This window comes from Accipiter gentilis, chromosome 25 (assembly GCF_929443795.1).
Source record: "Accipiter gentilis chromosome 25, bAccGen1.1, whole genome shotgun sequence".
Lineage (NCBI taxonomy): Eukaryota > Metazoa > Chordata > Aves > Accipitriformes > Accipitridae > Astur > Astur gentilis.
This window is the reverse complement of record NC_064904.1, coordinates 16,169,124-16,192,592: the sequence shown is the minus strand read 5'-3', so window position 1 is coordinate 16,192,592 and position 23,469 is coordinate 16,169,124. Positions and strand designations below refer to the sequence as shown.

At 44.3% G+C, this 23,469-nt stretch overlaps 2 protein-coding genes across 2 annotated transcripts in view; both read left to right on the top strand.

Moving 5' to 3' along the window:
• Positions 1-2,295: 2,295 nt before the first annotated feature.
• Positions 2,296-12,593, top strand: SNAPC1 (small nuclear RNA activating complex polypeptide 1). Its single transcript, XM_049829000.1, has 10 exons — positions 2,296-2,462; positions 3,123-3,282; positions 4,527-4,667; positions 5,143-5,247; positions 6,281-6,439; positions 6,882-6,956; positions 7,621-7,683; positions 8,658-8,796; positions 10,149-10,229; positions 12,084-12,593. Exons 1-10 carry the CDS (start codon positions 2,335-2,337, stop codon positions 12,116-12,118), a joined length of 1,086 nt encoding a protein of 361 aa, XP_049684957.1. The 5' UTR covers positions 2,296-2,334; the 3' UTR covers positions 12,119-12,593.
• Positions 12,594-17,164: 4,571 nt separating this feature from the next.
• The window catches only part of SYT16 (synaptotagmin 16), a 108,912-nt gene continuing 102,607 nt past the window's right edge, over positions 17,165-23,469 (top strand). Inside the window, exon 1 of the mRNA XM_049828995.1 lies at positions 17,165-17,216. The gene's annotated coding sequence lies outside the window, so the exon portion shown is untranslated. The remainder of the gene's footprint in view (positions 17,217-23,469) is intronic.

The following is a 23,469-nucleotide window of genomic DNA, read 5'->3' as shown; positions in this document are numbered from 1 at the left end:
ACGGGATAACTCCTGTAACTAAGTAGGGTTTGGCTTGACCTCGCTCCATGATGTGTCAGTTATTAACTGGCTTGTGCTTTGAATCCTTAAGTCCATTGGGGGCAGTACATTATAACTGTTTTCCCAACAGTGCTGGCATTGCGTTTCAAAATCAGTACAATCTGTTGAAGACAGGGTCACACGCTGGATGAACGGGGTCACTGCCCTACATCTCTAAACATGAATCCAAATGACAGATGAAAGTGTCTTGTCTTTTCAGATAAAAAAAGCCAAGCCAAACCAAAACCCAGCAGGTGCAGCTCTCCCCCTTCAACTGCTAAAACCTGTCCAGTTCATGTGTAACAGCTCTGCTAATGCTTCTGTTCCTATAATCAATGACAGCAGCAATCAGCGGTGCTTAAAGACAACAGCTGTTTAGCTAACGGACATTCATTTCCTACTCATCTATAAAGGCTGCTAAAGGTTGGATTCCAGCAATCTTTTGGGAAATGTAATAAATACGGAAAGATGCCTTTGTGCCTGAAGCACCGTGGAAGCTACTGTCATCGCAGGAGCTGATGGCTTGAAGCGCCTAGCTTTAAGGAGAGAGACCTTTGGATCGATTAGTTGACGCTAACGGTGAACTGGAGAACATCACGGTACCAGAGCCAGCAGAACTTAAAATTTATTTTGCAGCGCACGATCATTTGAGCAAGCGAAATGCGAATTTTTTTATCCTGGTCACGGTGCAAAACCCCTGCAGGTTCGAACGCCCTAAAGGCAGCACGCAACGCGCCATCCCACGCCTGTTCGCTACGTTTTCTACACGCCGCTTCTCCCCCGTTAAGGTTCCCCCAGCGCAGGGGCAACCTCCCGCAAGCCGAGCTCACAGCCCCCCTGTCCCCCCACGGATGCCGAAGCACTCGGGCTCTCTCCTGCCAAGACCGGGGACCCGCTCTCCAGCCGCAGGTGCCGCCGCCGCTGCCCAGCCCCGCTCCCGCAAGACCGCAGGCTGCCCGCAGCCCGGCTCCGGCCTCACAAAGCGATTCCACCCGTGGGCTCCGGTCACGGCAACGACGCCCTGAAACCCCAAGCCCCGTCCCCAAAAACCCTCTCGGGAACTACCGCAGGGCTGCGGGGCTTCCCGGGGAAGAAGACGGCGTTCCAAACCCCGACTCCCTGCCGCCACCGCCCCGAGCCGGCGCTCGCCGCTCGCCCGCCTCCCTCCCCCGCTGCCGCCGGTCCGTACTCACCCCGGGCCGCGGGGGCTTCTCCGACGCCGGCGTTCCTCTCCCCAGCCGCCTCGCTACAGCTGCTCGCCCCTACGTGCGCCGGGGGGAGAACGCGGGGCAAGGGGAAGCCCCCGCCGCCCAGGCTCCGCGCCGCCGGCGAGGCCGCGCCCACCCACCCTACGTGCGGCTCGGCAGCCGCGGCCCCCTCCCCGCCCGCCCGGCTCGCCCCGGCCGGCCGCCTACGTGTGGCCCTGCATGCGGGAGAGCGTGCGGCACGCCGCTCCTGAGCTCAAAGGGGACGGCCGCCGGGCTGATCCCCTGCCCAGCCGCGCTCGCTCAGGCGGAAACAGGCCTTCCCTCAGCCGCCGAGCAGCGCTGGGGACGGGGTTGGGAGGGGAAGGGGCAGCCGCCGAGCCGGCCCCCTGCAGCGGCGGGCAGCGCAGGAAGGCGGGCGGGAGGCGGGAGCCCGGGAGCGGGAGCCGGGTAGCCCGGGAGCGGGAGCCCTTCGCGGGGCACATCTGGCCGGGAGCGTGGCGGCGCGTCACGTCTGCACGGCCGCGAAGTGCGGGCGCACCGCGGCGCTGCCGAGCCCCCCCCCCCCCCCCCCTTCCCCGTTCTCCTCAGAAGACCCCGCCGTTCCCGGGCCTGCCGGGCTGCGAGCCGGCGAGCTCGCTGGGGCGGAGGGGAGGGCTTCTGTAGGGACAGGGGCTGGGAACGCCGAAGCCCCACCGGCATCCCCCGGGGCTGCGGTAGGGCGGCGGCTGCCCGGCCGAACCCGCCGGCCGCTCCCGCCCTCCTAAACGCCTTCCTCCCTCCCGGGCCGCTCGCCGACCGCGCCCCGGGGGCCGACCGACCGAGGGGTACGTTGGCCTGTGTGCCCGCCGACCGGGCTCGCCCTCACGGCGTGGGGCAGGAGGGACAGCCGCCCCCCGGGGCGGACGGAGGGAGCTACCGGTCACCGACGGGCCCCCGCCCTCACTCCCTCACGGAGACGCCCCAGCGGCACCTCCCGGCAACGGGGACTGCGCATGCGCGGGAAAGCCGCGCAGGCGCCTCGGGGGTGGTGGCGGCGGTGTGGGGCGGCTGCGCATGCGCGCGGGGGAGTGCGCGGAGCGGCGGCGGGATGAGCTCGGTGCCGGGGCTGCAGGCGGACTGTGAGGAGCTGCTCGGCGCCTTCCAGGAGGCCGACACCGTCCGCTTCGAGCGCTTCGCCGAGCTGTGGCGGGAGCGCCGCTTCCACACCATCTTCTAGTGAGTGAGGAGTCCCGGCCGGCCCAGCCGCCTCCGGGCGGCCTCCTCAGCGGCCTACCCGCTGCAAGTCGCCCTTAGAGGCAGCGGGGCCGCCCGCCCTTTCGCCTGTCTCTGCGCGGTGCTCGGCTCGCCTCAGGGAGTCTGTCTTCCCCCTCCCAAAGCCCACAGATCCCCGCTGCTGAGCTTGCCCCTTGGTAGCGCGGAGGACCTTAAAGGGGGGTGTTGGTGAGCCGTGTTTCCCTGCTGGCATAGTTTTTGGGAAGGGTTTGCCTGGCTGGTGTGTAGGTAAAAGGCAGTGAAGCATCGGTCCCTGTGTAATACTGAAAAACAGTTACTGGTTCGATTTATTTTGTACGCTACTAGCGCATGTGATTTGAACGCTGATGCTTCAGGGATTTTGATGCAACGCTCGTGATACAAGGTTAGAAATGTGATTGGAGGGTATTTCATTTTTCACTTTACATCTAATTTAGTAGAAGGAATTATGTGTAGTGTTGTGTGAGAGCTTAAGGTCTGGCCATCTTTGAAGACTTCCCAGAACTTGAGCCCTACGGTAATATGTTTTAAAATACCTAAAACTTGTCTCTGCATTGTGGATTCTCTAAAGCCTGCACTTTCATAGTTACTTGCTTCAACACGCTTCCTTTTTGTTTCCTTTAGTGGTAGAATAAGAGCTTTGGAGAGGAATAAGCTCACAAAGAAGACTTTAGAACTGGCACAGCAGTACTTCTTGCCCCCGTACGCTTTCCAGATTCGAGTTGGTGCTCTCTACCTTTTGTATGGGCTCTATAGTACACAGCTTTGCCAGCCAAAACAAAAGGTAATTGTTCTTGAGGTTTTATTCTCAGGAGATGCTAGATGTAAGATATGTGGTATAACTCTGTCTACTTTGTCATCATAAAGGGGTTGGGCGTTTTCTCTCACTTTCTTAAAATAAAAATATTTAGAACCGGATGGTCCCTTTGGAAAAGGTAGCCTTTCAAACACCTTTGGGTTTAAGAACTGACGTGGTGGTGACTAAAGTATTGTGCATGCTTCCTAAATTGGAGCTGTGATCTCAGAAGTCTTGTCTGCCAGAGAGTAAGCTTCTCTCTGTTCAACAACGAAGAAGACGAGCTTTCAAAATGGTAATAGAGAACGTGCTTATCAGCTCCATGGAGGACTCCGTTACATCCCCAGTTATTCCTTAGAATTTCAAAAGAATGAAGACTGGCTGAATTATTTCCAGTTCCTGTTAACCAGAAGTGGAAGTGGAATTTGTAAATAGGTTGAAAGGGTGAATGCCTGAATGATATGTCTCCTTGCTGCTTCTAGGACAGGAGACCAGTATATAAAGAAGTTGGAAACTCAGTGCAAGGAGAAGTGGTTTAATTGAAAACTGTGTGTTGTATGTTTTGTGCATATGCACAGTTGAGTCCAAATTCTTTAAATAAGAAACTGAAGTCTAAGTGTTGTACAACGATGCAATTACATCTCCTATCTTAACTTCAAAGATGTCAGTACCTTTTATGGAGATGAATTGAATTGAGGGAATTTTAAAGCCACTGCTATATAGCAATTGTTAGAGAGTCTGGGAATTATCAAAGAAGCTAACTTAGGTAGAGAGAAAATGAACGGGGTAGACTACATGGGAGAGGAAGGAAAGCAAGAAGATAAGCATACTTCTATAAGTATTTCACTGGCAGCAAATCATGGTGTGAGTATTATTTCCTAATCGTCTAGTGAGTGAGTCTCCTGGATGTCTATTGCTTCAGGCATCTTGGAATGTGAAGAGTTAACTTTTTCAAATGTCAGAGGGCTTGCGTTCCATGTCGCTGTCCAAAAAAGCAACTGCAGTGAGAATATTTAACACAAGTGTAATAAACTTATCTGCATAATATTTTGATAGTAGTAACAAATGGTATAGTAGAATCCTTTCTGTACTTCTGTGATCATGTGCCATGTTAGACTCTAGGCATCCAAGTGCTGCACATAGTATAACGTGATCACAGCAGTCAGCTGAATTAATTTTTATGTGTTGAAATATGCAGATTGGTATGACAATATACAACTGTTATGTTGCAGATCAGAATCGCGCTGAAGGATTGGCCTGAAATCCAGAGATTTCAACAGGATCTGATAGACTCCCAGCATTATGATGCAGCTTACATCTTCAGGACACTGCGACTTGCCAGAGCGTTCCATTTCACAGCAATGCCAAAGCTAGTGAGTTATTACATTAATGACTTACTATTTTTAATAAAATATCTTCAGCTTCCAATGGCTGATAGTTCAACAGAACTCACGTATTTAGTTTAGCTTTGAGGCTGTGTTGAAATGTAATGTTTTGCTTTATGTAGCTAGGTCTGTGATGTAAAGCTTAGAGGATGTATGAATGTAGCATGCTTCTCACCTGAAAATATTTTTTCAGTATCTAATGTTCTTACTAGGTTTGAGATGTCCTATAATTTGTGGAAATGTCAAACTCTTGAATCTGTGTGCTGGATTAAATTCTTGACTAGAGAATAGTTTTTGAAAAGTGCTGACTGAGCACTTGACAGTAAAGCTGCATGCTATTGTTGATGAGATGGTTTTATGCCTTTCAGCATGTCTTGATGGTTGAATATGCAGTAAGAATTTTCAAGAGGAGGTGCCGTTTTAAGTTTGCTTTTAGATTACAAAGCATTGTCTCTTGCTTTAGCTAAACTACAGAACTAAGAAGAAGATTCAAGAAAATGAATTCAAAGAAGAATTTAAGGACCCAAGTAACAGAGTCAACAACCTCATCACTAATGATGTATTGGAGGTACAGTAACTTTTAAACTACAGATTAATCACTGTTGGTTTTGTTTTGTTTTGTTTTTCTTCTTCAGTTGTCCAAGGGCTATAACTTACCTAATTAGCACAGTCTTGTCCTTTGTAAGTCTTCTTATGGAACGCAGACTAGGGTTATAGTCTGTGCCAGCAATTTTACCGAACTCTCAGAAACATGGCATTTATTTTTGAAGAATTGTGGTACCTTTTTCAATACTGAAATATGCTCTCATGTTTTCTGGTTTTGCCTTGGTAAGATGTAAAAGGGGAAGGGTGTAAATGGTTAATTGTCACTTAGGGAGAGAAAAATGGTAAATAGTGGGTGAGGGAAAGCATGTGTGTTCTGATATGTCTGCAGGTTGCAGCTGGAGGCTTGATACTTGTGATAATATGGATTTACTTATCTGCAAGTTTATAGCCTTCTCTAACCTTTATTTCTGCTTTTAAAACTTGTTTTTGTTTAATATATAATATATTTTATAAAAAAAATGGAGGAATTCAAGCTGCCTATAGGTTCTTATATTGCTCATTATGACTCAGTAATAGATCTTTGTTTACAGGTTTTTTTTCCAGTTGCTGCTAGCAAATATGTATCATCACTAAGGTTGACTACAGTGGTACAAAAATCAGTAATCTGTGAAATGGCAGGGTGAGGAGACCTGCTTCCACAAAAGGAGGAAGTAAAATGCTTTCTCCAAAGAGATGAAAATAGACCATATCAGAATGAGACCTCTATGAACACTGATCCTGAGTATCACTTGAGACTTCCTTCTTAGTTTAATAATGCAAGATACTCTTTCTTCTTTTGCTTATTTGGTGAACTGATGGGACAGTGCTAGGTAGCAGTATTGCTAGGCTCCCTAAAACTGAACTGATCTGAACAGAATGTTTCTAACACTTCTGCTACTTCCACAGTCTCCTTAGAATGGTTTGTATAACACTGGTGTTGTTCATTGAGGACTAATATTGCTTTACTGCTGGAATATATTTTTCTTTTCCTGAAAAGAGTATCTTTTTTATTTTAGGAACTGATGAATATTCACGACCACTATCAGAAAATGAAGTGTGTCATTTCAGCTGACAAATCCCAGCCAGACAAGGCACTGAGCTTGATAAAAGATGACTTCGTAGTTACTCTTAAAGACATAACTTTGGAACATCAGGAATGGCAGCAAAACAGAATGGTAGGTCATATCAACCATTGTGCTGTGGCAACTTAACAGATTGTATGAACGTGTAAGAACTGTCTGTCTTAGTGTAATTACCTGTGAACATAGTTTGTAAAGCTCAGATTCAAGTAGAAGGAACTGTAACGCTGAAGACATGGAACGAGTAAAACCCTAGGCAGAGTTACGGTATGGGGGGAAGGACATGGACTTGTATGTGGTACTGCTTCTGTGATACTGTAAATGATTGCTGAGAGGTAAGCCCTCGAAGATGTGACTTATGGGCAATATTAGAATGATCTTATGAAATACCTCTTATTTGTGGATCAAGGAAAGGCCATGTGTAAGATCGATGAAGAAAATGGACACGTGTGTAAATACTGATTTTGTTTTTCACAGTTCTTGGATTTTAGCTGCCTTGTATATGACAGACATTTAAAAAAACATTTATTTTTCACAGAAATTATTCCTAAATGCCAAAGAAACTGATGAAATACCAAGCAAAAAGGAAGAAGGGACTTTGCTAGAATCAGAGGTAAGAAGAAAGAACTAGTTTGCTACATGGCACAGGCCAAATCTATTTGTGTTTTGACTAAAGATCACAGGCTAAGCAGTATGTCAAGACTTGATAGCATCAAAGTAAGTTCCAGGAACAGCTAGTGGGGCTGGTTGTTTTTTGTTTGTTTGTTTTTAAATCACATTGTTTTCTGTTAAGCTGTGAGCATTCACTGCTGTGGTAGCTCTTGGGATGCTCGTAATAAAAAGTCTCTTTCAGGTAAGGAGGGGAAAGAGCTGTATTTTCTTGTCCAGACTCCTTTATGGTTCCTCTTGGAATTTCAACTAAATGCAATATCCATTTTTTTTTAATGCTACAAAATTATCTCGAATTGTACTTATCTGTTTATTTCAGCTTTGAATTTGAGTAAGATGTGGAGTTTCAAATTTGATTTTCTCCTCCTGGCTTTGTAACAATGAGGCAACACAAATTATGGTCTGCCTTTTTAATGAAATTTGAAATTATTATTTTCTTTTAAGTAACAGTTCAACAGCATTCTAATTATAGAGAACTAATTCTAATTATAGAATTACAGGTGTGGTGAGAGATTGCTCAAGTGATTGTCTGATGTGATATTTCATTTCAATATGGCTATAATAGAGTATGAAAACTTTCTCTGACTGATATCATTGTTTCTTTGCAGGGTTCTGAAAGAGCAAATGCATTGGCTAGAATCAAGTACAGGTCTTACTCTGCAGTTGTTGAGGTAGGTATAAAATTTGATGATAGGGATGTATTTATTTTTAAAGAACAATTTTAAGTACCAGTTTAATGTAGATGCTGGGTCAGAAAGGAATGAGTTAAAATTGCACTCTATTTTAGCCTTTGAATGTTCTGGTTTTCCTAACATATTGGGGAAACCTGAAGCTCTTACTATTCTTGTTAGATTTGTGGAAGCAGTACAGATATGGTCTATGCTTGGGAGATTTTAATTTACAAGGTATCTTTCAATGTCTATGTTCTGTTTAAGTAGGTGGAATTTTAAATAGATGGAATAAAAATACTTCTGAGTTTAATTGCTCAAATTCCTTGAAGCTTAGATATTGGAATCTCTGAAGATGCTTGCGAAAATAGCACTTGGGTGTTTAAAGTCTGTTGGAAGTTCTTGGAAACCTTGTTTCAGTAACTGCTACTTTAAAAATATTGATGATTTGTCTCTTTTTGTAGCAGGCCTATGAGAAACATCACAACTTTCCCTGTTTATTAAAATCTCATATTGAAAAATACATTATTAAATGAAACAGAGCTCTGGAATGTATAACAGTCCAGACTTGTGAATATGCAGTGATAATGTTTTCTAGGCATCTAGGCAAAATATGACAGTAAAGAGGCTTTATGGTTCAACGGTTTTTGGAAGTGTTCCTTTTGCTTGAACATAGTGGTGTGCAACATGGTGTAGGTTCATACCAACAGAAAATGGTTTGAAAATAAATTAATATTTAATTACCTGAATATTAAGTGATACACCTACTAATCATAGAAGGGCGTTGTCCTGTTAAAACTGAGGATCAGTAGTAACTAGTGGGAATCTTCCCTCCCTCCCTTCTCCTTCCATCCCTTCTGCACCCTGACATGTAAGTTGGTCCTTGCTGATTTGTAAGGTACTGGGTGACATACAGGAATATTTGGCTGTAGAGGTTTAGCTTTTTTGTATCATTCATGTGTATGCTTGGGTTCTAGGCTTCCAAATCCAGAAGACATCGTCAAGTAAAATTAGAATCTTCTGAATTGGGATCGAATTATGGGAAATCTCCAAGCCGAAGTAAAAAAAACAGTAGGAGACCACAGCCAGCAAGAAGAGATTCTTCGGAAATCAAAGGTATTTCTGCATTGCATTTGTGAACCTGGAGAGACTGCAGAAGTTTATACATGGCTTTGCTAGCTGAGGCAGCTGGTTTTGTTGTTACCATTGATCAGTGGAGGTAGAAGATTAAAGAAATATTTTGTGATGCCAGTATCATATTGAACCTTTTTGTCTGTTTTCCACACTCTGGTCAGGTAGAAAGACAACATGAGTGCATGCAGTTTATTGTTACTCTGAAGTCTCCTATATAGTCCCACTAATTTTTCTCTGGAAAGGCATGACCTTGGAAAAGCATGTCCTGTGTGGCAGTGTCTTTATTTTTTCCTATTGCCATGTAACAAACATATTGGAGATTAAGATATGTGTCTAACTGTTTCTTCTTCTGACAGCTTCTGCTTTTGAAGCTTTCTGATGAAAATCAGCCTGTCTGATAATTTTGATAGTTCGTACTATCTTCATTATATCCAAAGTAAACCTTCCCTGTTTCTATTCTGTTCTTGAGCTCTTGAAGGAATATCCTCTAATATTTCTGAGGAGAAAATGATATTGATGTCTTAATGACAATGATTGTAAGACTAGTACCTGCGCTATCATCTCAGTCATTTTCCTTGCGATACTCTGTATTTATTTTGTTCCTTTGTTACTGAAATTTTTAATACTTCCATGTGAATACAAATCTTTTGTCAACAACTGATGTAGTTTCAAAACTCTTTTCAAATTGTTTCCTTAATATCAGTATTGCAATTATAAGTTCTACATGTTTTTAGTTTATAGACTTAACTTTTCCCTTCTTGACAGGAGGGGGTTTTTTATATACCTGTGACTTGGTTTTTGTGGTTCTGTTCTGTAATTCTATTTTATTTCTCCTGAGCATTATAATTTTAGCTAAGAATAAAAACAATTTTAAGGAGCAGATGTTTTTAAAATGTTTCAAAGTTCCAAGCTCTGTTTTCTGACTTGCGTAGCTTCTGCTAGAAAAAAAGTTACTGAGAAAATTCATCCCTCTTCAGAGGTAAGCATTAGGCAATGTTGCCTTTGCTTCACTTTAAAACAGTAGATGAAGTGTTGAAGAGGAATAAGGGTATTTTGAATTATCTCTCTACTGATTGGAGTTGGTAATTAATATGCTTAAAACTTGTAGTGTTAACTACTTGTTATTGAAGGTTTCTTTAGTGAGACATATGAAAGTACCGTGAAATGTAGGTGTTTCTCTACAGCCTTTGTCTAGAAAGTCAAGACAGCAGCAAGTGAACAACCTGTTAGCTGCTGGACCTGAGATGTAGAAGGGAAAAAAAAAAAACAAACCCCACAAAAAAAACCCCAAACCAAAAAAAACCTGACAGTTTTTCCTAAAAATCTATCTGCAGGTGAAATGCAAGTGGCAAAGGAAACTGTTACTCAGCATATTGGGATGCCTATAATCACAGAAGAGAACTCAGATGAAGAAGGTAGAACGATTGAAATTCTAACAAACTGGTGACTTGTTTTTTAATAGCTGTCTACTATGCTGTATTTTTCTGAAACTAAAGCTGATATTTTGGACCATGTGTTGCTGCCTTGCAAAAGCTAGATTAGTTTTTAGCCTGTAAATTGTTGCATTGAAGCTTTGATTTGAGACTTTGTTATGAGCACACACATGTGGCAAATCCTGAGGGTCATGTTTTTCTACATAGATTTATTTCACTATCGTGTGGTCAGAGTTAAAACTGGTCCAGTTAAAAGGGGACTTACTCTTCTGTAATACAAATCTGGCTTGAAGAGTTCCAATGGGTAGGGAAAAGTGATTTTTTTGGTCATTCTCCTACTTAGAGAAGATACCTGTTCTAATAACTATGGGAACTTATGTAACCTGCACTGGAGGTCAGAATAGCCCTTGCTGCCTTCACCTTTGTGGAAGTGAAGGGACATAGAAGTTTCTCCTCTAGCCTTAGTTTCAGTTGGGCAATACTTCAAGGATTAAGTTCCAGTATACATGTACCGTAATAGCATTCTCTGCTGTATTGGAAGTTGTCTGACATAGATGGGGTAGATATTCTGGGAACCACAGCAGAAGAGTGAATGACTTTGCTGTCACTCACATTACTGGAAATAATGTAATTTTTATTTGGAAGCAATGAATGGTAAAGCAGGTTTTTCAAAGCTGAGTGTGGAGTTGCTCTACAGATGGATCAAATGCATGTAGTATAAATTGAGATATTAGATGATCTTGAACTGCTCTGCAACTCAGAAGCTTCAGGGTCTGCTCTTAGTATTGCTTGAGAAAATTGCATCCTCTTTATCTTGAGGTACCTCATTTAGCTGTGCTCTGGGAAGAGCCTGGAGTACTGCTCTGCTGCCATGTCTCAAACACAGGTAGTGTTCCTGGGAGAGGAGCTGGCCAGCTAAAGGCATGATTTCCACTGGCAGTTCTAGCTAGTCTAAGACCAGTGGGTCTTGCTTACGTAGTGGAAGGCAGACTTGATAGACCAGAGATACTGGTTCTTAACCTGACAGAGTAGGATTTCATTAGGTTGCTTAAAGGGGAAACAAGAAGTTAAGTACAACTTCTGTAAAGCTTTAATGACGTAGATGAGTGTGAGGAGTACATCTTTTGGAGTTAATTTACTATCCAAAGTTGTATGGAAGGATATTTCATGCAAGGGAGCATGATAACTATTAAAATACATTTGCAGTGAGGTAGCACATTTATATTTTCTCTTTTTAAAAACAAAAGAGCATCCCGTAGTACTGAAATGAGATTACATTCTCTCATCACCTTAGTTGTAGACAATGTGAATTCATTCAATTTTAAATGGCCAGACTGAAGGCACAGTGGTGCATTTAATATTGTACGTACTTACTTTCCTTCAAGCTGTTGTGGACAAAAAGTTTCTTTCTAAATCAGGAACATTCTCCATTTCCCAGAATGCCACCATTCTGAAATGTTAAAAATACCCATAAGCAATCTCTTCAGGTATTTTATGCTTAATTTTGTGAGTATTCCATTTGTCGAACTCACAATGAAATCTTAAAAGTGTTCATGAGGAGCAGAAAGCTCTCAAGATTGAATAAGTTTTGAAGTACAGTGTTTTGTTCATCAGTGGAATTTTAATTGATATTTTGAATGATAGTGTGCTGTAGAATCTAGAAAGTTGGGGTTTTTTTTTCATATTTAAAACCATGGGGAGGGGGATTGGGAGGAGATCTCAAGAGCTCATCTAATTAATTTCCTTTCCTGGGCAGAATTAATTCTACCATAATCGTTCCCATGAGGGAAGATAGATTGAAAAGCTTGTCAGAAAAATCTCTTTATTTGCTTTCAGAAGTATCTCTCCCCAAGAGGAAAAGAAGATGTTAGAGGATCCAGTTGGAGAAGCACTAATGTTAATTTTAATGACAAAACATAAATGTCAGAGGTAACACAAAGTCTTGTCTTGGATGCCTTTGAATGTACAACAAGAAGTGTCTGGGACCAGAACCACAGGTGATACTGGAATACTGGTAGTGACTGGTTTACCTTAACTGTCTCATGATGGTGCAGTATCTGGTGCCTTTATTCACCTGGTGAATGATTTTTGTGGGAGACAAAGTTGCTGTTCCCTGTTTGAGATGGAAAGAGAAGATGGTTGCTTGTTGTATTTGGCTTGTACAACATGAGTTATCACTTGGAACTCATGTTGATGTGCAATGATGGTTTTAGCTGAGACTGTTAAAAGAACAGCTCACAAAATATTTGCCCATATGAGACATGTTTGTAATCTTTTATCTCTGAACATAAAATTAAGGTTACTGACTGTTGAAAATTAGTGCAATAAATTATTTTCCACACTTTACTTGCTCCTTTTTATAGTGTGTAACTTCAGCAATGTTTATCATGGTTTGATCCCACAGGTGTGGGAAATGAACTTGGTGATGAGCCTTTTATTGTACTCTGTCTCCAGCAGATCTGGAATCATTGTGTATTCAAATGAAGAAATGTTATTGTTTACAGAAAATACTCCAGCTTATGATTCTCAGTCTGTTTGCTTTTTCTGCAGTACTGTTGCCTAGCAATCATTTCCCCTCTTGTACCTGTTTTCAGTACGGAGCTTCATGTCTATTTCCACACCCACTTCTTCCACTCCTCTCCAATTTATAAAGACCATTTTGAATTCCAGTCCTGCCCTTGCAGAGCTTAGGGTCATCCGCAGAATTGATAAACACACTTTACAAAGCACTAGAATTCAAGTCATTCAGCCTTGAAAGGCTGTAGCCTTAAATACCCCTGTCTGACCACAACAATTCAAGACGAATGTGGATAGTTACTCTCCTTGCTATTTTCTCCAGTTGATCATAGCCGTACTATCAAGAATGGCTGAAGGAGTTGAGGTGTCCTCTACTACAAGAAGAAATATAAAATAGAAATTTGAAAGGTTTTGAATATAAAAGTGACCTAAACTGAGTGAATTAGTTTGGTAGTATGACTCTCAAAGGCCAAAGGAATTGAAGTGCCCTTACCTAGAAGAAGAGACAATGAGTGAAAATATAAATGATTTGAGTATAAAAGGGGCCTGTATCAAATGCATTGGTTGGTAAGGAGGAATGGGCCTAAATGACAAACAGGTTGGATGCTCGAAAAACTACTAATTAAGCACCAGTGTTGCATTCAACCTTTTTAATGGGAAAAGAGGAAACACTTTATAACAAAGCCAAAACCTTGCTGTATAGTAAACTGAACAATCAGATATTCAGTTGAATAACCAAAATCTTTACAGTCTAATCCGAAAGTCATTATTAGTCCAGATCTAATTATTGCAGAAAAAGAGTACTTCTATACAGCAAAAAGTCTCTGTAGCGGTAGTAATACAGTTAAATTTATCGTACACGCGCTTAGTTTCTACCCCTTTTTCCTGGTTTAACTTTAACTCTTTCACTGTGCTTTTGGTCCTAAGGTTGTTAGGCTTAGTCTGTAGATAGAACATGCCATAGATGTGGTCTGTTTCAAAAAGACTAATCTGTAGTTATAAAGGTTTTGGAGGTATCATTTCTGTAAATCTTGAACAGTTTGGTTTTAAGTGGGTTTTCGGACAATAATGATGCTTGTGCTTTTCTGTTACCAGCACAAACTCATTCTCCCGCTATGCATTTCTGCTCCTAATTTTTGGTGAGCAGATACAGGAGACAAAAAGAGACCTCTTAAGGAAAACTTAATCAGATGCTTTTGCTCAATATTTTCTGCTCATCTTAATGCAGTTAGGAACCTGTTGGTAATACTGCATTTATCAGTTTTGGTGTTTCTAGGCACGGAAGTTAAGCTACGTCTTCCAGCTACATGGTACTGGGTTCTTCCCTTGAAGGGAAACTTGAAAGTGACTTCTCTTTTTCTATTTCCCTCCAACTTACGGGTATCTTTCTCAAGGAAGCTAAAGATTAAACACAGCTACAAAAGCTTATTTTTCATTTTCTTGACAGGCTATTTTCAGCTAAATTATTATTCCATACGTATGGCATAAGTTTATTTTAACATACTTAAAGAAGATGTTTAATACTGTTACCTGCAGTGACACTTTTTCATATCATGAGCTTCTTGTTTCCCTCTCCTTGTACCTTTGAACCATCCCAAGAGCTGAGTAGGAGAATTTTTCAGAATTTTTGATACTCGGTGCCATGAGTCTTCCCTGCACACCTTTCTGAAAATGATTTTCAAATTAACATCGGAAGCATGCAAAGGCCTGACTAGGCATGAAGATGGGTGCATTCAACTAGCAGTTATTTTAATATTGTAATTATGAAAACAAGTGTTCTTTAATTTGTTTATAAAAATACATAGATGTAAAATGGAAGTTATGCTTAAGGATAGACTTAGAACTGCTGACTATATACAGTGGTATGGTAATATTTAGAACAGTAATCCTGAGAATTTAGAGGCAGCTGTAAGCAAAGTTTCATAATGCTGGTGTAATCTTTTTTTTTTTTTCTTTTTTTTTTTTTAAATAAAAATCCCTTGCTGCAGATTGATGGGCAATTTTGGGCTTTTAAGAACAGGAGAGGGACTTCCTAAAATGCTTCATTGAAGCAAGCAGCTGTCATTAAAAAAAATCCAACCTATCCCCTCCTTCCCCTGCCAACAATAGTAAATCTAGGCTTCCAAGAATACTTTTTTTCTAGTATCTAACTTCTCTCCTGGTTATAGCCTCAGCTAATACAGTAGTTAAAGGCTACAAGGAAACTTATCTCTGTAATGCCAGCCTAACTTCCAACTGACCTGGTGGATCGGAATGAGGCAACATGACAGTATGTATCTGGATGTTTTACAGTTTTTGTAAATAAATTAGAGAAATATGGTTTGGCTGAAGCTTCTCCAAGATGGATATACAACTGACTGAAGAACTATATTCATACAATAGTAATCACCATTTCTTTGGCAAAACTAAAGGATCCTCTAAGTGGAGGTTTGAGCTAGTGCTATGCAATGTTTACAAGTGTAATATGGGTGATGAAAAGCAGAATAAACTTAAAACACTTATAGGTGACATAAGTTTAGAAACTGTTTAAGTGGAAGACATTGTGCAATATAATTTTTATTCTTATAATGGGAGAAATCAGCAAGGTCTAGTTAAGTAAAGGTAAGTGCAAAAGGCTGCACTTGGAAGGACAGATTAAATGCAAATACCAGCTTGGGAATGCGTGTGCAAGCAGCTGTTCTCACTCTGGGGGTTTTTGCAGCCCTCAAACCGAAGGTGGATCAGAAGTATGGGAGTGAGGTGAAAAATGCCAAATGCCATGGATGGCAGTGGTGATCTGTGTTGTGTATAGTTTGGGGAGGATGCAGACATCACCTCTAGAATAATTAGAGAATCCTAAAAAGGGCAACAAAAAGAAAACAGACTGCGGGAGAGTTTAGTCTGGAAGATAAAGGGTTTGAGAGTGAATATAACAGTCTTCCTGGTAACGGTCTTTACAGCTTTTGTAATATGTGTTTACGTAAATGGTGACTTAATTGTTCTCCGTGTTCACGGAGGTAGAGCTATACAGTCTGCAGCAACATGAATTTAGTTGAGTAAGAGATTTTTGCAGTTAAACAGTTTGGCCTTATAACAAACAGCAGAATCACTTTTACTGTAGGAGTTCAAAACAATGTTGGAAAAACAGTCATGGTTGTCTGAGGTAGACCTAATACTGATTTGGAGAGAGGAGATGGACTAGAGGATACCTTGAGGTTCCTTGTAGCCCTACGCTTAAATGTTTTACATAACAGGACCCTAGGCAGAGAGTTTATGTTCTCTCATCACACCGTGCATAGCAAGTTCTTCAAATGCCACAGATATTTTACCCCTTCTTTTCTGGAATGTATCATTTTCAGGTTCATTCTACTCGGGAGTTGCCCATTCCCTTTTTACAAAGCTTGCTGTGCGGATCAGGCTTGCTTACCCCATTTTCATTTGTGTCTTCACATCTGGGCAGCTGATTAAGCCTGGTAACAGAATACTTCCCTTCTCCATCTGTATGCAACCCAACACTTGGAAATGAGACTGTGAGAACTTCATGAGCTACAAGGGGTTGAGAAATGTGCTAATAAAACTCCTTGCTCTTAGCACTGCAGGGCTTGGGTCAGGCTTCTCTGTGCTGTGCTGTAGCTTGGCTGCAATAGAAACGTGCAAAGCAAAATTGCAACAGCTTGAGCTTTCTGTAACAGGCACCAAACTGCTTCCTCTTTGGTCACAGAAGCGTAAACCTGGATGTGGAAAATAGCGGAGGACATAAGGGCCAGCCCTCGGCTGTTAAAGGTTGTCGGAGATGGGGAGTAACTTGTTTCTTCAGAAGGGAGTTTTGTATGTGTGATGGAAAGTGAGGTAGCATTTACTTCTTAGAGCAGGCCCAGCGCAGCCTCCTGGGTCTCCAGGTTAGTTTTTGACACAGGGCCGCGTGTTGACAAAGTCCACCCAAGTGAGGGTGCAGTTGGCCGTCGTATTTTACGCACGCTACTAACAGGTCAAGGGAGCCCCGAGGACTCGCGAAAAGAGCTGGCACAAAATTTTGGAAGATGGGGTGAAGCTGCTTACCCTCCTAAATTAGAGTCAGGGTTTTTTCCTGCGAAATTTCAGAGTCCCGCCTAGGCTGTTCACGACCCCCGCTGAAGGGCCTGAGGCTGTGGGGCTACGGGGGTGCCCTTCACGCTTTCCGCCCGCGGGTCCCCGGGACAGCCCTCCCCGGCCCCCGGCGCTGCCCCGGGGAGGCGGCAGGGCGGCTCCTTCCCGTAGCCCCTGGGGACCCCTCACACACACACCCCCCCCCCCCCCCTCACGCCTTCCCCGCACCGAGGCGGGGAGGCGCCGTGCGGGTCAGCGCGCCCCCTCCCCGCTGGCGGCGGCGGCGGCCCGGGCCGCCTCCCCGTCTCGCTGCGGCCGCGGGGCTCCGCCGCCATCGGGCAGCGAGCGCGGGAGGCCGGGCCGCCGCCGCGGCCATGGCGACGGACGGTGAGTGCGGGAGGGCCCCCGGGGCGGGGGCGGCCTCCCCGGGGAAGGGTGGTGGGGGGGGCTGAGGCACCTGCCGCCGGCCGCGCCCTTCCCTGGCGGGCCGTGAGGGGAGCGGGGCGCTGAGGGTGAGGGGGCAGCGGCGGGGGACGGGCACGGCGGGGTGAAACCGGGCCCCGCTCCGGCGGCCCTGCCTCTTGCGAGCGGCGGGGACGCTCCGCAGCGGGGGCCCGGGGCCGAGGGGCCCGGCCGGGCGGGAAAAGGGGGTTCGTGGGGTGTCCGTCCTCCTCCGTCAGGAGGCCCGGGTGTGCCGGGTGTGCACCCTCCTGCCGCCGCCGGGATCTGACTGGGGATGGCGGTGGCGGTGGTGGTGTGCTGCCTGTGCCCTCCGCACGGGAAGAGGTGGGTAGGTGGGTGCACACGGACACAAACGTTAGAGAGAATAAAGACACAGGGAAGCCTGCTTTTAAGATACTGATGAAGAACAGGTGTTCTTGTATTACGGGAGACTTGTCTGTGTCCGAGAGACTCGGAGTTGTCGGGTTTTCTGACTGTGCTGTAATACAAATGATTTCAGGGACAATCGCCTTCCATTTTTTGATTGATGAGGTTGTTGCCTGAGGACATGTACTGCCTGAGGACACGTACCACCCTGGATCAGGTCTTGGCCACGGTAGTGGTGCTGCTGCACGGAGGGCAGGTGTTTCTCTTAATATTTCAGATCACAGCACTGGCGAGTTAAACCCCGAATTGCTACTGTTAGCCACGGTCCTGGCTGTATCCTCCTGATTTACCGTAGAAACACCAACATCAACTCTTACTGAAGACTGCTGCATTGGTTTTGCTATATCTTTTGCCGGGTTGGGAGAAAACAATCATGTGAGCCTTTAAGAGATATCAGGATGGCACGTAGCAGTTTATAAGCTCTGAGGAGCAAAATCCAAGGCTTGAGCTTTTCAAAACCATTGGACTTAATGGGTAGTCTAATTTCTCTCTTCCTTTTGTCATTTGGAGATGCTCACTTGTGTTTGCTGTTCCTCATTTTCTTTCGAGGCTGTGTCCCTAAGGAAGGGTCATCTCAGGCAAGGCCCAGGCTGATGTGATGTGGAGTCGTTCAGTGCTTCAGGGTGGCCTTAGGAGAACTAGGAACTGACTGGTTTGTTCAGAGTAATAGTAGGCTTTTATGTAGCAGAATCTGTCCTTTTATTAGTTAGATCCTCAAAGCAGAGATCCAAAGACACTGATAGGGCTCTGTACTTAATTTAATTATCAATAGTTTATATTTTATAGCATTTTACAAATTCATAAGAATATTGTGGGTTGGCTTCTCACTTCTGTTCCTGCTGTGCAAATATGAAATGGATAATTGTACAATATTTAATTAATCAGACATCCTTCTGACCCAAAAGTCAGCAGAGCTATTGCTTTGTTCCTTAAACGAGAACAACTCTGTCTCCTCCAAATACTTACAAGAGGTATTGTTTGTTTAATGTACCTCTTCTTCTGGTAGTAGGTTCAGGTTTTTTGCGCTGAGGTAGTCAGTGGGCAGCTGGTTAAGGTGTGGGGACAGCTGAGCTCCTACCACCCTGACCCTTTGTTGTCGGTTTCAGGTGCACAGGGCGCTTGGATCAGTTGTGTGGACTGGCTCTCTCAGCCTGGGATTGTAGCAGGGATGAGGAAGGCACTGAGTGAGATTCCATTTTGTAGGTTGTAGCTCTGAGATCAGACCTGAGCACCCAGAATGTTGGTGTTCTTTCTAGAGAAGGGGTATTTGAGGATTTTTTTTCTAGGATTTTAGCCTAGTCACATTATGCTCTTTTCTCTCTTGTAAGTGTGAGGAGATTGAACGAACAGAGCAGCAAACAGAACATTAAGCAGTTACTTATGATGCTGTAAGTTAACACCTCATAAGCCTAATAAATACGAGGGATGGGATTCACCATGAAGTATGGTCAGTGTGTTGATTACTACAATGGTGAGGTGTTGATACAGTGATTTTAAGTGTAAGAAGGCAGCCTGGAGACATGTGCATCGTCTTACGGTTTAGCTGCTGAAGCTTTGGTGTGGACCATCATTTCCCAACCTGCTTTTAGCTGAGCTTTGCTTGAGAAAGTTGGAAACCTTTGAGCTTCATTGGTTGCTGTTCCTTGTGGTTCCTTCCATGTGTTGCTGTTCTGGGGCTGCCAGTGCCTCTTCACTGGTGCAGCAGTCAGACCCAAGCTAGTCAGACCCTGCTAAACTCATCTGACTTGGTCCAGAGCCATTGAATTATCTTGCACTGCCCATTGTTTTGTGTGCCAGTCCAGATCTAGCAAACTTCTTTTTCTTCTGCCCTGCCCTTTATCTCAGCCTTAGTCATCTTGTCGTGTAGAACTGAGATACTTGCTCTGGGGTGTCCTGTTTTCAAGGCTACCTGTGTGGTTTGCGTTCATTAAGTTACTTGGCAGCTTGCGATACCTAATCTTGATAAGCACACCTAACAGTTAATTCCTCATCTGTTTGAAAATCACTAAATGTTTTGATTGAGAAATAATAACCTGAAGTAAAAAAGACCAGAGGGAAGCCTAATATTAAAATGAATAAGCTGGCATTCCTTGGATTTGGTGTACTTGTATTAAATTCCTCTCAGATATAAGCTATTATTTTTATTGCAGTGGGGAAATCTGGATTGTTCTGTTCAGCTTTATATGCAACAGGCACTTCAGCAGTTGCCAACCCTGCCCATACTTGCATGGAGCAGTGGCACCGTTGGCAGAACTGGGGGTTCTTCTCGACTGGGCGGCTTTGGAAGGAGTGGGGGCATCCTGATAGCTCAGGTAGTGTTGACTTCTGTCCTTGTATCAGAGCTGTTCCTCAGAGAAGGAGATAATGGCCAGAGGGTCTCTCTTCTCTGATTTTGGGCTTACAGAAGAGGTGGTGGTAATGACTTGAGGTGATCAGCACTATGTGTTACAGCAGTCAGCTCTGATTTTTATTGTTAAATAATTCATTGCCTCTGCTGGCTGAAGAATCGGAAGTGAGGGAAGTTTGGTCTCTAGTAACTTCGGCTTCAACCCAATTTGAAATGAGTACAGCTTGGATGCAGTTCAGGTCAGTGCGAAAGAGAACTGTGTATCATTTGAATACACTTCTAATGGTATTAAAGGTGCAGGAGCAGGCCGTCCCCATATGCTGAAAGACGAGCTGGCAGGGAAGAAGACTGGCCTGGCTGAACAGAGAGCTTTGGCTGGAACTCAGGAAAAAAAGGAGAGGTTTTGACCTTTGGAAGAAGGGGCAGGCAACTCAGAAGGACTACAAGGATGTCGTGAGGTTATGCAGGGAGAAAACTAGAAGGGCCAAAGCACAACTAGAACTTAATCCGGCTACTGGCACAAAGGACAATAAAAAATGTTTCTATAAATAAATTCACAACAAAAGGAGGGCTGAGGAGAATCTCCATCCTTTATTTGATGCGGGGGGATACATAGTGACAAAGGACGAGGAAAAGGCTGAAGTACTTAATGCCTTCTTTGCCTCAGTCTTTAATAGTAAGACGAGTTGTGCTTGGGGTACCCAGCCCCCTGAGCTGGAAGACAGGGAGCAGAACGAAGCCGCCATAGAAATGGTTAGTGACCTGCTACACCACTTAGACACACACGAGTCTATGGGGCTGGATGGGATCCACCCAAGGGTGCTGAGGGAGCTGATGGAAGTGCTCACCAAGCCACTTTCCATTATTTATCACCTCTCCTGGCTAACCGGGGAGGTCTCTGTTGGCTGGAGGTTAGCAAATGTGACACCCATCTCCGAGAAGGGCTGGAAGGAGGATCTGGGGAACTACAGGCCTGTCAGTCTGACCTCAGTGCTGGGGAAGATTACGGAGCAGATCATCTTGAGTGCCATCACACGGCACGTACGGGACAACCAGGTGATCAGGCCCGGTCAGCATGGGTTTATGAAAGGCAGGTCCTGCTTGACTAACCTGATCTCCTTCTATGACAAGGTGACCCACTTAGTGAATGAGGGAAAGGCTGTGGATGTTGTCTACCTAGACTTTAGTAAAGCCTTTGGTACCCACAGCATTCTCCTGGAGAAACTGGCTGCTCGTGGCTTGGGCAGGTGTACTCTTTGCTGGGTAAAAAACTGGCTGGATGCCTGGGCCCAAAGAGTGGTGGTGAATGGAGTTAAATCCAGTTGGTGGCCGGTCACAAGTGGTGTTAACCAGGACTCAGTATTGGGGTGAGTTCTGTTCAATATCTTGATCGATGATCTGGATGAGAGGATCGAGCGCACCCTCAGTAAGTTTGCAGATGACACTAAGTTGGGCAGGAATGTTGGTCTGCTGGAGGGTAGAAAGGCTCGACAGAGGGATGTGGACAGGCTGGATCGATGGGCTGAGGCCAACTGTATGAGGTTCAACAAGGCCAAGTGCCGGGTCCTGCGCTCGGGTCGCAACACCCACATGCACCGCACACTGAGGTGCTGGAGCGCGTCCAAAGAAGAGCAGTGAAGCTGGTGAAGGGTCTAGAGCACAAGTCTTATGAGGAGCGGCTGAAGGAGCTGGGGTTGTTGGAGAAAAGGAGGCTGAGGGGAGACCTTATCGCTCTCTACAACTACCTGAAAGGAGATTGTAGCGAGGTGGGTGTCAGTCTCTTCTCCCAGGTAAGAAGAGATAGGACAAGAGGAAATGGCCTCATGTGCCAGGGGAGGTTTAGATTGGATATTAGGAAAAATTTCTTCACTGAAAGGGTTGTCAAGCCTTGGAATAGGCTGCCCAGGGAAGTGGTGGAGTCACCATGCCTGGAGGTATTTAAAGACGTGTGGATGTGGTGCATAGGGATATGGGTTAGTGGTGGACTTGGCAGTGTTAGGTTAATGGTTGGACTTGATGAGCATGAAATTCCAACCTGAATGATTCTATAATTCTATGGTATCCTCACAGTATTAAGTACATTCTGTACATTTTTAAATTAAAAACCTCCCAAGAGAATATATTTAAAAGAGGGGATATACATGTGACTGTTCAGAGTAGTTTTTAAATACTGTAGATATATTGGCTTTCATTTGAAAGTTCATGCCATTGTATCTGGGTTTTGTTTTTCCTGGCTTAGGATGTGTAGAGAAACTGGCGGTGTTACAGGGATGCCCAAGTTCTCTACCACAGGTCTGTGGCATTGGGGCTTAACCACGTTTTACATCAGCAGCCCTGTTCGTTGCGTGGATGAGTGTGCTGACTGTATTGCGCCCAAAGGCAACTTTGCTCTGCTAAACATCTATTGGTCATTTGAACAAGCTCTTAATTAAACAATCTATACCTATGTATTTGTATCACGTCAGGTACATGGGTGTCACGGTGACGTAATGTGGCACAGGTACTTATTAGTGCAATAATAAGATCCTAGGCACAGTAACTGAATCCTGAGTGAATTACTCTCCTTAAAGAAGATGCTAGGAAGAGGGTGCAGGTCTGGTGTAGCAGTCCAGAGGGCGATACTCTTGTTCTCTTGGCTCTTATGATCCTTGTTAATACGAAAATACAGGCAAGACTGGTAGATGCTTCTTTAAGGAAATAAGTGAATAAACTGCCAACACCAATCCAGAGTCTTGTTTATTAGCTTCCCATGTCTTTCTGGATGGCATGAAAATGTGGGTCTTGAAATTTTATGGTGGTGCTAGGAGTTAGCATGCCTGATGTGCAGTCTGAGAAGATACGTACCTATTGCAGCTCAGCATCTCTCAGGTGCAAGTAAAACTGTTTTGTGGCAAAGATGATCCCTCAGTACGGTGTTTTCTCAGGGCATCATAGCAGAGTGAGCTCTGTCTCCTGTAACCTGTGATCCTGAGTTGCTCAGGGAACAAGGAGCATGGAAGGGTTTTTCTGACAATAAGCCGTGGTGGTCAGGGTCTCTTGCCTCAGGCTGTGGCTCAGCTGCCCTTGTGAGCCAGTTGCCCTAGGAAATTACCTCTTGCACCTGTATGCTTCATTCCTGACTGTAAAATTGCATATAACTGTGGAAGGATTTCTTGAGTACTGCCACAGTGGTACATATGAAAAACCTGCTATTGGAAAATAATGAGAACTGTTAGATTTTTTTTTTTTTTTTTTTTTTTTTTGGTGGGTTACCTCTGTTTTTTCATTTTGATGTAGCGTTGCTTAAATTCTTGCTAATAATAGACCTGCATCACATCCGGCTGTGTTGAAGGCAAATCTTGAAAAATGCCTGCTTTGTGGAAAATATTGATTGCAATTATATGTTCTTGTCTAAATACGTGAAAC

What these genes read in the sequence shown, in the direction of transcription:
- SNAPC1 (XM_049829000.1), top strand. Translation starts at nt 2,335, where the DNA reads ATGAGCTCGGTGCCGGGGCTGCAGGCGGACTGTGAGGAGCTGCTCGGC. An exon ending in GGACTTTGCTAGAATCAGAG is followed by an intron (nt 6,957 to 7,620) that starts GTAAGAAGAAAG and finishes GTTTCTTTGCAG; the next exon opens with GGTTCTGAAAGAGCAAATGC. An exon ending in AGAGAACTCAGATGAAGAAG is followed by an intron (nt 10,230 to 12,083) that starts GTAGAACGATTG and finishes ATTTGCTTTCAG; the next exon opens with AAGTATCTCTCCCCAAGAGG.